Source organism: Chroicocephalus ridibundus, chromosome 2 (genome assembly GCF_963924245.1).
Source record: "Chroicocephalus ridibundus chromosome 2, bChrRid1.1, whole genome shotgun sequence".
NCBI classification, from domain to species: Eukaryota; Metazoa; Chordata; class Aves; order Charadriiformes; family Laridae; genus Chroicocephalus; species Chroicocephalus ridibundus.
Window position 1 is genome coordinate 131,860,671 of NC_086285.1, and position 13,043 is coordinate 131,873,713.

Sequence of the window (13,043 nt, forward strand, 5' to 3'; positions counted from 1 at the left end):
TGGTAAGTGATCAGAGCACAACACCCTCCTCATATGGTACTGGCAAAGTGAGGTTCCTCCTCCAAAGCTGTCACAACACATCTACTTATACAATGACATCCATAGATGAAGAAATCTTTGAATTCAAGGTCCTAGTAACAGCAACATTATCAACATCGCTCAGCATCCTGTCACACACTTAACCTCCACACTTAAGGGGCAATATGTAGGCTTCAGTATACCCACCGACTCCCAAAAGACAAAATTAGCAAAATGAACAGTAGGGACACACTGCGCGCACTACTACTTTATTCACCATGGATTAAGATCTTTAACACATGGACACACAAGAGGGTATCCATGTGGTTCAAATGGACAGAATCGTTCCAAGAAGCGTCTCATACCCTATGGCACAAGAATTATGAGTGAAAAACAAAGCCTCTACATACATCTTGCTTTCCTCTATGACTTACAATACATCCATCCTGTGAGAAAATTCGCAAAGTCTGTCAGGACTCAGATAACTCTTATTGCTAAGAATGTGGACTTATCTCTACTTATAGCCTAAGGAGTTAAACTGTGCATACACCTTTTGAGACCTGAGGAAATTATATTATCTTATTCAGGACGTATATTGATGTAGCCCTGACATACAAAGGGGAGTGGCTACAATAATCAAATAGCTGGGATTTCCCTAGAGAAAGAAATCTGTTCATGTGACCTCAAAGAGAATCCACAATGCATTTCAAGTCATGGTTTTTTATTCTAAAATTCCTTTGCAAAACCATGTATTACATATATGTGTACCCATTTTCTTGATTTGTACTATGTAGTGCAGAGCTAAATCTTCCTAATCACATTATTGAACATTGGTTGACCGAGATTATCCATAAACCTACTCATTTCTGAGTTTCGGCATCATTCTGCAATAATACCATGCCACAGCCAACCGAAACCTCTGCTTTTAAATAAAGGAAACTAACTCACACAGTAATAGTACTGAGTATGGGCATAATAAGTTATGATTGTAAAAACTCACCTCAATCACAGAGTAAAACAAAGCATGTTTTGCACTGAGAAATTTCTTAGTTTATTTTAATGTCTATTATTAAACGATGAAATGGCCTGCTTCTTTATTAGATACTTAATTTCATGTTCTAGTAAAAATACGATGGAATTTTTTTTTTCAACAGCCCTACAAAGATTTTCCCATCACTTTCCACTTCACCAAACAACTTAAAACTACCACAAGTGTCACATTACTTCTGATGTTACAGAGCACATCTTATTTAATCTTGAAGTATTCCAAAGGAAATGCTGCTATTTTATTCAAAGGGGGTTTCAAGGGCATTGTTGCAAGCAAGTCCATTGCCACTGGGTGAAAAACAGCTTCTACGCACGGGAAGATCTGGCAAGCCTTATGCAAAAGCTGAGGTTCAGAAAGGAAAACAAATTTATCTAAGCAAGACGAAGCTACACACAAATATAAAAAAAAAAAAATGTTTACTTAACACCCTCCCACCCCTTAGATTAGAAATTCATGTAACGTACCTCAATCTGCATCTTTAGATGAGTCTTAAAGTTTGAGAGGAGGGTAAGAAATATGGAAAGTGAAAGTTCAAAAACTTCTGGAACTGACGAGACCCCATTTTTTGACAGTGCAACACAAAGGTACTGCTTAATAGCATTAATAAACATCTCATTTGTCCTGAAGACAGGTCCTGCATTTTGCAGAATGGACAGAAGCAATTGCAATGAAAGAATCTTTGATCGCAGTTCATGAGATCTAGAATAAAAAATTCAGAATATCAGCTCAGTGCAAGTCATAAATAAAACATTCTCTTGAAAAGTCAATACACACCACAATGAGTTTTTATGTGGAATGTTCATGAAATAAACTCAAATTTGACACAACCTGGTCTAGAAAGAGTCACAAAAAGATGTTGATCTTTTTTGTTGAAGCGGTCACTCTTCAGCCAAGAAGATGGCCAAGAATAATCTTTTCCAAAAGTTACTGTTTCTTTCCACTATTGAGCCACTCTCTGTTCTGCAGCACAGCACCACAGAACAGCAGCAACAGTAGGCAATGCTGCCCATCTTGGCCAGAGGATAAAGGGAGCATTCCTTCCTTTCAGTGGATTTTTTCGGAAGATCCCATCTAAAATATCCAGCCCATCTACAGAACCCTGACTACCAAAAGGTGGAAATTCCTCCTCAGTTTCCACCAGCATGGAAAGAAAGATGAAGGACCATAAAGACTACAGCTGTACTGCCTCACCTACTTCCTCGCAACACTGAAATCTCTTTATTCAAATACAGTATTTTATATTGTTTATCAGTCACTGGCCCCATCCCACTCCAAGAGCAGCTAGATACATAACATGCCTATTTTAAGCATGGCAATAGCAAAGTCAGGCAACTGCAGTGTTGTCAAGTGCTCCACAGTAACATCATGCTTCTTACCGAGTGAAGTAAGGTAGAACTCACGTCAGAACAGTGCTATTATTTATGTTTAAAAACAAAATAAAAAACTGCCAAAAAACCTCCACACACACACACACACAAGTGTAAAGGTAAGCTGCATCTCTGCAAATACAGTGCAATTTAAATAGCATTCTGGGTGAAGGCATTCTCTCCTCAGACTCCTGATGCTCCTTCCCACTTGTGATTATCTCAGAAAAAGGCTATAGCTCTTCTGAAGAGCAGGTATAGACACCAATGGCTTTCCAAGAAGACAGTCCACAGTTTTCATTGAACGACCACCCACTGACAGGACAGTTATGAAACATACAGAACAATGACAAGAAATTTTTCATACAGTACAGCCCACGCACGGTAAGGAGCGCTTCAAGTCAACACTTGACACACACAGTAGCTGGACATTTGCTCTACACTGCAAAAAATATGAGCTTAATGAGAAAAAGTAATTCCAGTCTAGCCAAAACCAAAAATGCAAATTAATAACAAGTATGCTGCAAATAAACTCAATGATTTCTGCATGCTGGCAAACAAAGCAGGATGGAGGGCGAATCAATCTGCAAACATTTCAAACTCATAGAATATAATTCCAAGCTTAGACTTTTTCCCTGAAGGCACTTTTGAGAAGCAAAACATAGCCAGTCAAACTGAGTGAGGAATTTTTTCCTCCCGTTCCTCCTAATGAGCTGCAGGTCAAAGTAAATGCCCCAGAACAGCTCTCCAGCTCTTCAAGAAAATGCCTGACTCCGGACACTGCACAGCTGCATGGAACCCAACATAACAATCTCCTCTGATGCAAAAGGCTTGACTTTTGCATCATGTTCTATCAAGTGTGCGGACAGCACATGCCCACACCATACTTTGCTTTGAAATGTATGAATTTATGAAGTTAATTTCTATTATAAATAAAATATTAAATCTTGCCTACTTCCAGCAAGTGTCAGCTCATAACTGAAGTCCTAACTTGCTGGCCTTACCAATTCTGTATGATGTGTAAAGCCCACTTAATTTAAAACAAGTTTAAGGACTAAAATCTAGTAAGTGAACCTTCAAGACATTTCTCTCCCATCTTATTTTATTCCAGGGAAAAGGGAGATAAAGACATTAGGCAGGTTCCCAGGAAGCACAACCTTGATCTCAGGCTAAAGCTCCATGTCCAGTTACCTAAAATTTAAAAATATTCTCATTGAAGACTTCACAGCTAATTTTACTGGGAAGATGATTTTTAAAGAGGCAGACAAGACTTTTAAAAAATGCTGTAGATATCCTACGCCTCCTCTCCCAATTACAGTATGTTTGTAATAGTTCAAAAAGCCATTAGTGCCTCAGAACCACCAATAAATTCTAGGCACTTCTCCAAACACAGGACGTCTTCGAAAGCCGTTGCAGCTAATTCTTGTCACCCTAAATGCCGTTTCCTCTATTTTGTTCTATATGAAGAGCTTAATCAGTTCCAATACGAACGTCGAGGACTCCATGGATTCAGATGAAATGCTCCAAGTGCCTCAATAGCTATTGCTGCTCTTCCACAGGGAGTTAATCCATTAAAGCTTTCAATAAATGGACGGTCTCAATCTCAGAGAACTGCCTAAACCTACAGGATTTCCATGGCATTTCCTGGAAGACAAATTCTCAAGAACAGTGAGGAAAAACCTCATGCCTCCATCGTCATTCTTTAATGTCCTGACTTTCCATACTGCATCGCTAGATAACAATTTGAAAATGGTTCAAAGCCCTTTCTACTAAATCTTATTTTTTTTCAGCTTATTAAAACCACGACACATATCAGCAATTAAATTAAACTGTCTTAAAGTTACCTGCTTTAAAAGTTAGACCTTGGAACAGGTCTGATTTTGAAGAATACTAGGCCTTTGACTGTCACCAAAGTCATACTAGTTTTAATATCTTAGGAACAAAACAGCATCCCTCTTAGAAAATTATTACTGATTGTTCCTAATGTGCAAAACAAGCCGTATATATACATTCTATCCAAGATCGGAGAAGCAAAGCTCTTTGCCAACACTCACAACTAATACTGGCACCCATCTATAAAGGAGAATATCTCTTTTGGTTTACAATGAACAATTCTCTGAGTCAAATTGAAAACATGGTATCTTCAGTCACAGGACAAGATCTCCAAAACAGCCAAAGACAAACTTTGTTTTAAAAACATTTGTGTTTAGATTAAGGAGGCTGTCAAAAGTGTCCAGCCTGAGCAAAAGAATGAAACACCATATAATTAATTTCTCATAACCAGTACCAGCTCAAAGTTATATTAAGGTGAATTAGAGTCAGGTATGCGTACTGGATATCCAATACAAAAAAGGTGTAAGAAGTTGTGGGGCATAAATAGCAATGGTTACAAACATAGGTATTACTTAAAAGCAGAGCAACATTAGCTGAGACCAAAAATTCCTGAAGACCTTCTTCATAAACCCTCTTGAAAAGCACTATAAAGAGCAACTGGGAAGAACAGGATGTACCTACAGGAAGCATAAGCATCGTTAAGAAACTTCTAAACAGGTAGATGTTTAGAAGGAGTTGCTTTCATTTAACATACAAAACATAAAAGTACCTTTTCAAAGCTTCTAGGTTCTTTTTACCATACTGTTATTTTCTTAATAACTGAGGACTCTTAAAAATATTGAAATAATTTGGTTTTATTTTCAAATAGGAAAGATTCATTATGAGAATTCTTAATTCTGCTTACTTTGGATCTGGCGGTCCATCTGACAGGGGCTTCATGGAGAGTTTACACAGTGACCTGAATACAAGGAAGGCATCCTTTTGTAAAATGTGGGAAAACTTAGCACCAGGGGTAGGTCCTGAAGAATTTCCAGATTCCTAAAGAAGTTAACATATTTCAGTATTCCATTTTGCATTAGCAGGGTGTGTAGGGAAATCCCCACCTCCTAGCAACAAGAAGTTAACATATTATACAAATATAACCAATTCACTATAGCTTTACGGTCTCAAGACTAAACTAAAACAAAACAAAATATTCTGCAGTCCAGTTAAAATGGACAAACTCACTAAAAAAATTGCCATTTCAGTAAAAGTCAGAATTAATTAATGACTGTCATGAAATTAGGTATGTCAAGTTTAAGTAAGGTAACCTGCGGTGAATTGCTTTCAGACATTTTCAGTAGATAACTAGTTTAAAAAATTAAACAACCAAAAACTTTGACATTTTAACAGAATGTGAGCAGTTACATATCTGTGGCAAGATATATTCAGTAAAATATCTATGGTACAATCATCACCCCTATTACTAACTTCTCACAATTCTGTATTGTTTCTTATATAAGCAACATGTTTAATGTTAATCTATTTGCATGGCATACGTGACTGTAGCTTTTTAAGCTTAAAATCTGTTATTCCCAAACCAAATTGCTTAGTACACTTCAGTTGATAGTGCACACATGCTGATATCCGATACAACAGATGGAGTATATTTTCACATCCTTTTGTTAATGAAAATCAAATCCTCTCAGGCATGAAACTTTTAATCTGAAACCACTGCAGCAATGTCATGCTACAGGCTTCAAATTTCTATCTATCATTTGAAAAGAGCGCACTGAAATTATACAGGTATGTCTGTAATTGGCTACATTTTTCACTATATATATTTAATGCTAGTTTTACAGTTTCTCAAGAGCACTTCAAAAAACAGGGAACTAAGTTCTCTCATCTTGTAACAGTGTACTCTATGGGGCAGCTAAAAATGTGCTAAGATAAAAAAGGCATCACATGCAAAATTTACTTACAAAAAAGTAATTTCAATAGCACATTAAAATAGAATAATGTTTAGAACATGATTTAATACTTGAAATTCATCTGAGTAACGTGTTTTATGGAATTATATTAAACACTCTTTGCACAAGTGTTGGGCAACATTTAAAACATGACTTTTTTCAGTATTTCCTAATTTATAACTGCTTGTACCTGAGTATCGTTGGAAGAGACAGATAATCTGTCATCAGGTAAAGATGGTGTGTAAGCAACAGAAATTGGAGTCCCTGGAATTCCATTTGCCTGAATGTTTTCACTGTCACTGCCATCCTCTAATGTTACAATTGTGCCATCACCACCTGCACTTTCAGCAGTCCCTTCCACATCTATCAGAAAAGATGTCATAATTATAAACAAATGTTACATAAGAATGCAAAATAAAAAGGGCTTTTAAATCTAACATTTAAATACTAAAACAATCATAAGAAAAGTATCATAAGGAGGAGCTTAATGCAGAATTTACAACTAAAAAAATCCAAATATTCTTAATTCCCACTAGTGAAAATTACAATAAAAAAATTACTTATAACTTTACATTGTCAGGTTCACCATTCTACCAAGTTTCCAAGCAATACTGAGGGCGGGGGGAAGCCACTGATTTGATATACCCTTTCCAACAAACTGAAAAATGTAGCGCTACATTGCTACTACAGAGACAGGCCCATTTGTGAAGAGTTTATGTGGAAACTAAACAGAAAAAAAAAAGGAAGAATTTGTATTTCAAGAAGAACATTAGTCTCCAACATAGTGTAAATTAATGCATGAAATCTTGTCCATTTCACTGTTAAGTAATACACAGGCAACTGAAAGTGTTTTCTTCAGCATGCAAGTGTTATTAAAATAACGATGTATTTTAGTTAAATATTTGAAAGTGTCAAAATAATTCTTAGTGTCAAGATTCAGTCACTGTTGGCTAGACAGATATTAATACCTCCAACTACTATGTTCACCATTTCCTGCACAATACTTTCAACAATTTCTTGCGCCTTCTCTTCACACTCATTGCTTTCACCATCATATGTTCCTCCATCAGCTTTAGAAAGATCTTCAAAAAGAAAAACAAACCCAAACAAATATTAGTGAGAAACTCGGAAATTAAGTAGCTATTTTACTTGCATTTCATATTTAAAAATTCAATTACAAATCTATTAATAGGAGAGTATACATTAAAAAAAATAATCTGTGTTTGGATGCTTTGAAAATAGTATTTGCAGAACATAAGCATTCCAGTGTTTAACCTGTAAATGGTAATTAATCCATGGGCCTATGCCAACAAAAGACATAATTTTTGTATTTTCATGTACATTAAACACAGAAGACTTACCAGTTTTGAGACAGTATTTTCAAAAACTGTCACAATATTACATAGATGCAATGAGGAATCTTTGCTAGAGTGACTAGGATACTCATGATAAAGTTTAACAGTGGTAACAAGGACAAAAGGCATTCTGCATTAGTCACCTATTTGAAAATATATGCCTGACTCCAGATTTGGGGGGGGGCGGGCAGGGAGGCAATCCTCAAGCCTTTCTTTTTACAGACCTTTTCCCTCCCTCCATGAAACAGAAATACACACTGATTACTTTCTGCTGCTGTGGCTTGGTCGGCTTCTGTCTGTTCATTTTCAGCACTAGAAATATCAGATCCATTTTCTGCCTCTATATCTTCTTGAAGGTTCTTGTCCACATCGTTTGTGCTGTGATCGAGCTCTCTCTCATGTTCTTTGGACAGCTGATCAGTCTGTGTTGGAATATGTCTCAATTGAGGTGACTCAGGCTCATGGTGGCTTACTGGAGACTGCTGTAGATGATGCTGCTGTCTGTGTCTTTCCTTTTCCATCTGTTTGGCTTCCTGAAGCTACAAAAACATTCCAATCACACAAGAATTTCACTATAAAAATAAAACAATGAGCTGTATACATATGGTATACATTATTTTTATAAACATGAGATCTCTATTGTCTCTGCTTATACAGGGCCTTCATAAAGCTGTAACAGATTAAGAAAACGCATCCTTTGCATTATTATAAATAATTTTAGTATCACGGGATAAACCCTTGCAAGAGGGCTTCTTCCCAGCTACACACATTACACTTAACCATACCTTCACTGTGGAAGAGGGGCATGACTAAACTACACATGGTATAGACCAAAAGTTGTCTGCCTGCCCCATAAGGAAGTCCAGCCAGTAGACGTGACGATATACAAGGACTGCATGGAGAAACATCAAGGCAGATTTATTTTCCTTTTTGAAAGCTCTCACTAAGAGAAAAACATTGGAGAACTTACAAGCCTTCTGTCATCCTACAAACACGTGGCAGTAAGGGAAAGACTAATAAAATAAAATAAAATAAATAAAAAAATACAATAATAATACAATAAAAATACAATGAAAATACAATGAAAATAAAATAAAATAAAATAAAATAAAATAAAATAAAATAAAATAAAATAAAATAAAATAAAATAAAATAAAATAAAATAAAATAAAATAAAATAAAATAAAATAAAATAAAATAAAATAAAATAAAACAAAATAAAACAAAATAAAATAAAACAAAATAAAATAAAATAAAACAAAACAAAACTGACTAAACACCCAGGGGGGAAACCAAAAACAGGAGTTAAAATTGAAAAGAGCAGCATTTCCAAAACACTACAGAAGACAGATACTCAGGAAGAAATCATCATACTTAAGTTAAAGACATTTTAGTTTCATGGTCCCTTGATCTGGAATCTCCGGAAAGGGAAGAATTTCTGTAACTTGTCTAATGGATTAAGGTAACAGACATTGAAGTCAAACCAAAGCAGGGTGTTCTTTGAGGCGATGCTCTAAGGACTGGATTTGTATTCCCACAGAGCCTAGTGTTTACCAAAAGTTCTGTAACTTTTTGTACTTTTATCTTGGCTGCTCTGATCTCAGCCCTTTACTCTTCCCCTTAAAGCTTTCTATGCTGCATCTTCTGGGGTGCTAAAGAGCCCTGAGTAGACACTACCTTTCAAATTACAGCTCAAATAATTCCTTCTAGCATTTGTTAGCTATTAAATTAAAATAACTGCCCTGAGTACGCAAAACAAGCAGAACTGCTTATCAACTGCACAGATTTCACAAAGCACTCAAGTACTGTATGGCTTTTGCCATGACTTATCATAAATATGATGTCTCCTGAATCTTTGACTGTGATGGTACCACATACCAATGCAGTTGCTTCTGAGAGGAAAGTAAGAAAGTACTACATGTTCTTAGAGAAAACTTAAAGAGTTTGTAATAATACGGCAGAATTACTTCTAGAGGTAGCTAGGAATTCAACCAGTTCTCAAATCTGGGCATCTGCTTCCTTGTTTGCTTGTTGTTTGGGTTTTTTTGGGTTTTTTTTTTTGTTTTTTGTTTTGTTTTGTTTTTTTTAAATAGGAATTAGGACAATTACTTTGCCTTATTGATCTTTACTATCAGGAGTCGAAGGCACAGAGCATATGCTGGGGTCCCTGCTGACAACTCACAATAGCAATTTCAGTGACATTTAAGTATCTGTTAGTAACTACCACACATGAGGATGCTAAAAAATGTAAACGATTACATGACTGCAGAGGTTTTTTTGGTTTGGGTGGGGTTTTTTTGGGTTTTAATCATGGATTACTTCCAACATTGGAGCATTTCACAAACACTAATGTACTCCATATGCACTCTTATGTAGGTAGTGTGGCATCTCCTGACAGTAGAAACTGAAGCTGAATACATCCATTAAATAAAGAGGACCAGTACAAGAAGTTTAAATCCTATATAACATCCCCAAAAATACATTTCACGCCTATTTCAGAGTGCAAAACAGAAAAACAACAACGTAACATATCTGATTTATTATTTTTTTTCAAAAGTTAGGAAAGCCAAAAAGCTTTAATAATAATGACAAAACCAATCTCTCAATCTGGTTTGCTTTTCAGAGCTAGTTTCTATATAAAGATACTGAGATACTCACGGCTTGATTTTCCATACGTGCAAAAATGACATTCAGCATTTGTGTTAGAGTGGCCTTGGCTGTGGTTTGATTTATGAGATTTTTGCTTGCTAGATAGATATTGTAACATGTTCTTACAGCTTGTAGCACTGTTCCTTCGTGGATTTCTATGTGTTGAGATGTTACTGCAGTGAGCAAAGCCTAAACAAATAAACACACATATATATGTATGTTTTCCAGTCAAAACTTTTCTTGCCAATCAGTTTGCAAATGAATATAAAAATTTATACATTTAAAATATAACTAAGTACATATCTTGAAGTGCAGTTTAATTAAGTTCTCCCATGTTCTCTTGTAGCCATATCAGAACATCAGACATACATATCAGTTATATTAAATTCAGAGTGTTTTTAATCAACATACCTAGGAGCAAGAAGTAACCAATGGAGTTATCAGACAGGTAGTTGATAAAAGTCATACTAGAATTTTCTAGACACAAAACATGAACAACAGACTACCTGTTGAAATCTGGAAAGCAATCCAAAGGGTCCAAAAGTTGTTTTACAAATGAACGTAAATGGGAAGAAGAGCGACTGAGTATGAGATTAGGCAGTTTAAGTGGGACAGCTACCCTTTCTAAACACTCTTTGAGTAGATAATGCTAGAATATTGTGTTGCCGTCTCGGAAAGAAAGAAGTGAATTTCTACAATTTGAGTTAGTATTTGCTTCTCTTTTTTTACAAAAAAAAAAAAAAAAAGCTAATAAGCCTCTAAAAGATCAGGTAACAGAGAAGTAAGGAACACATGGTCTTTTATGTGAGACAGAGGCAGGCAGGATTAAAGAGCAGAAATAGCAAATGAAAACTGAGTACAGGGTGTGAAGACACTGTCAGAGGTGCATGTTGGAGAGTGGAAAGAAAGGGGAAGAGCTTGGTCCACAATAGAACAAACATGTTTATTCTGAACACTGTATTCCAACAGAAGAAATCAGGGAATTTTATGCATTAAAGACTTTGATAGAGTTCATGATTTAATGAGACGTTTACAGTAAGAAAGAGCCATAAGCACTGGAAAAGATCACAGTTTTGTAAGTTTATCACAGTTACAAACAAAAGTTATTTTACACAAACAAAAGTGTAATTCACTCATCAAACCATGCCTCATTTCTCTTACTGATATTGTCAGCACCTCTGTCCACACGTGGCACAAACAAGTGGAGAAAGACTATCTATTGCTCACTCAAACCCTTTAAAAATTACTGTACAGCTTAACAGGAAAAAGAAAATCAAAGACCCACCCTACTGAGCTGTTGATAAAGAGACTTGAATTCTATTCCTAGATAAGCAGTATGCTTAAGGTCCCTTCTTATTCTACCTGTGGTGCCTCAGTTCTCTCACCAGTGGACATAGGGAGGTACATTTATGGATGACTGTACTGACATTTCTTACTGGAAAGTATATATTCTTATCTGCATAACCACTAAATAGCATCTCACACCACAAAGTAGTACTGCTTAAATACCCACTAGAAGCATTTTTATTAAAAATTAAAAGAAAAAAAATATTTTCCAAAGCACTACTGTTTGGGCCCAATACAGTAAGTATTTAGATTTATTTCACCCAATTCCAAAAGATAACACTGAGACACACACACTTACAATATGTCAGTTTAAGAACCACCTACAATTTCTCGCTTGGAAGATAGGGTCTCTTACTGCCTACCGTTTAGGACACTAACAAAAACTGGCAGGGGTATGAAGTCTCCATCTCTTTTATTCTAGCTATATCATTCATAAAGTTACTCCTTTGTGTCACACACTGTCTCCTTGTTAAATTCCCGTGACTAAGAATTTGATATTTGCAAGTCCAATTTTAACTTCCATCTCAGTTCAGTGAAGTCTTCTTTTTTTTCCCCCCAACTTTTAGTAATAGGAGAAAATGCCTGCTAGTAGAAAAAGGTGACAAGGCTATAAATGGGTTATGTGCTCTTTTGTTTTAATTGGCATAACAGCCTGAATTTCCCAAGTCTCTTCAGTATACTTGTTATGACTAATAGAGCTTGGTTCTTTTCACACCACCTGACAAGGGGGTGTGGAGGCGAAGAAATGTTTACATACACCCCCCGACATACCTCCTTAACATACTAATCCAAATTCACTGACTAATTACATCTTCTATGCAGACTGAGAAAACAGTCTTTCCAGCAGAGCATCTCCTTGCAGTTACCTAACTTTAAAGAGTCCAACTTGGCTACAGAGGTGCTGACAGTCACTTCTTTGGGTTTCTTTTCTTCTCAGGCACTAGAGACAACAAACTCTACCCACTAATACACATGTTTGTAAACTGATAATGCATTTGATAAACATTTTTAACTGTGATCTTTTGCTAATATCTTCCATGTTCCTTCCAATTTGGAGCCATCCTTGGCCTATTAGTCATGCTTACTTCATGTCTCAATGCCATTTCTCTTACTCTACTATCACAATCCAGCAGAAGTATGAGGATGAACATGAGACAGGAAGTATTTTACAATTACTTTCTGACAACATCCTTCCCTCTTGGCAGCTTCCATTTAGGGCTCAATTTGACAGCATGCCCTAAACAACATCACTTCATTCTTTTCCAGAACAGAGTTCATCATTACCACAACTGGAGTGACAGCTAACCCCAAGAAACCACAGGTTACGATGAGGAGCAGCAGTCCTGCTCCTCTGAAACCCTCGTCAACTCAGATGTTAGAAAACTAATCCTTCCCTTTCTCACTTTATCAGTTTTTGTCAGATTACTCCCCGACCTTACTCTGAGGCCAAACAGCTACTAGGTCTAATGCAAGGAGGAAG

General features: G+C 36.2%; 1 protein-coding gene across 2 annotated transcripts in view; it reads right to left on the reverse strand.

Moving 5' to 3' along the window:
* ARFGEF1 (ADP ribosylation factor guanine nucleotide exchange factor 1) overlaps positions 1-13,043 on the reverse strand; it is a 94,352-nt gene that overhangs the window by 38,611 nt on the left and 42,698 nt on the right. For both annotated transcript variants that reach the window (XM_063326998.1, XM_063327000.1), the window contains exons 5-10: positions 10,226-10,405; positions 7,833-8,106; positions 7,181-7,294; positions 6,403-6,575; positions 5,168-5,301; positions 1,531-1,765 (exon numbers count right to left, since the gene is read on the reverse strand). In XM_063326998.1, coding sequence (XP_063183068.1) covers positions 1,531-1,765; positions 5,168-5,301; positions 6,403-6,575; positions 7,181-7,294; positions 7,833-8,106; positions 10,226-10,405 — 1,110 coding nt within the window. The remainder of the gene's footprint in view (positions 1-1,530; positions 1,766-5,167; positions 5,302-6,402; positions 6,576-7,180; positions 7,295-7,832; positions 8,107-10,225; positions 10,406-13,043) is intronic.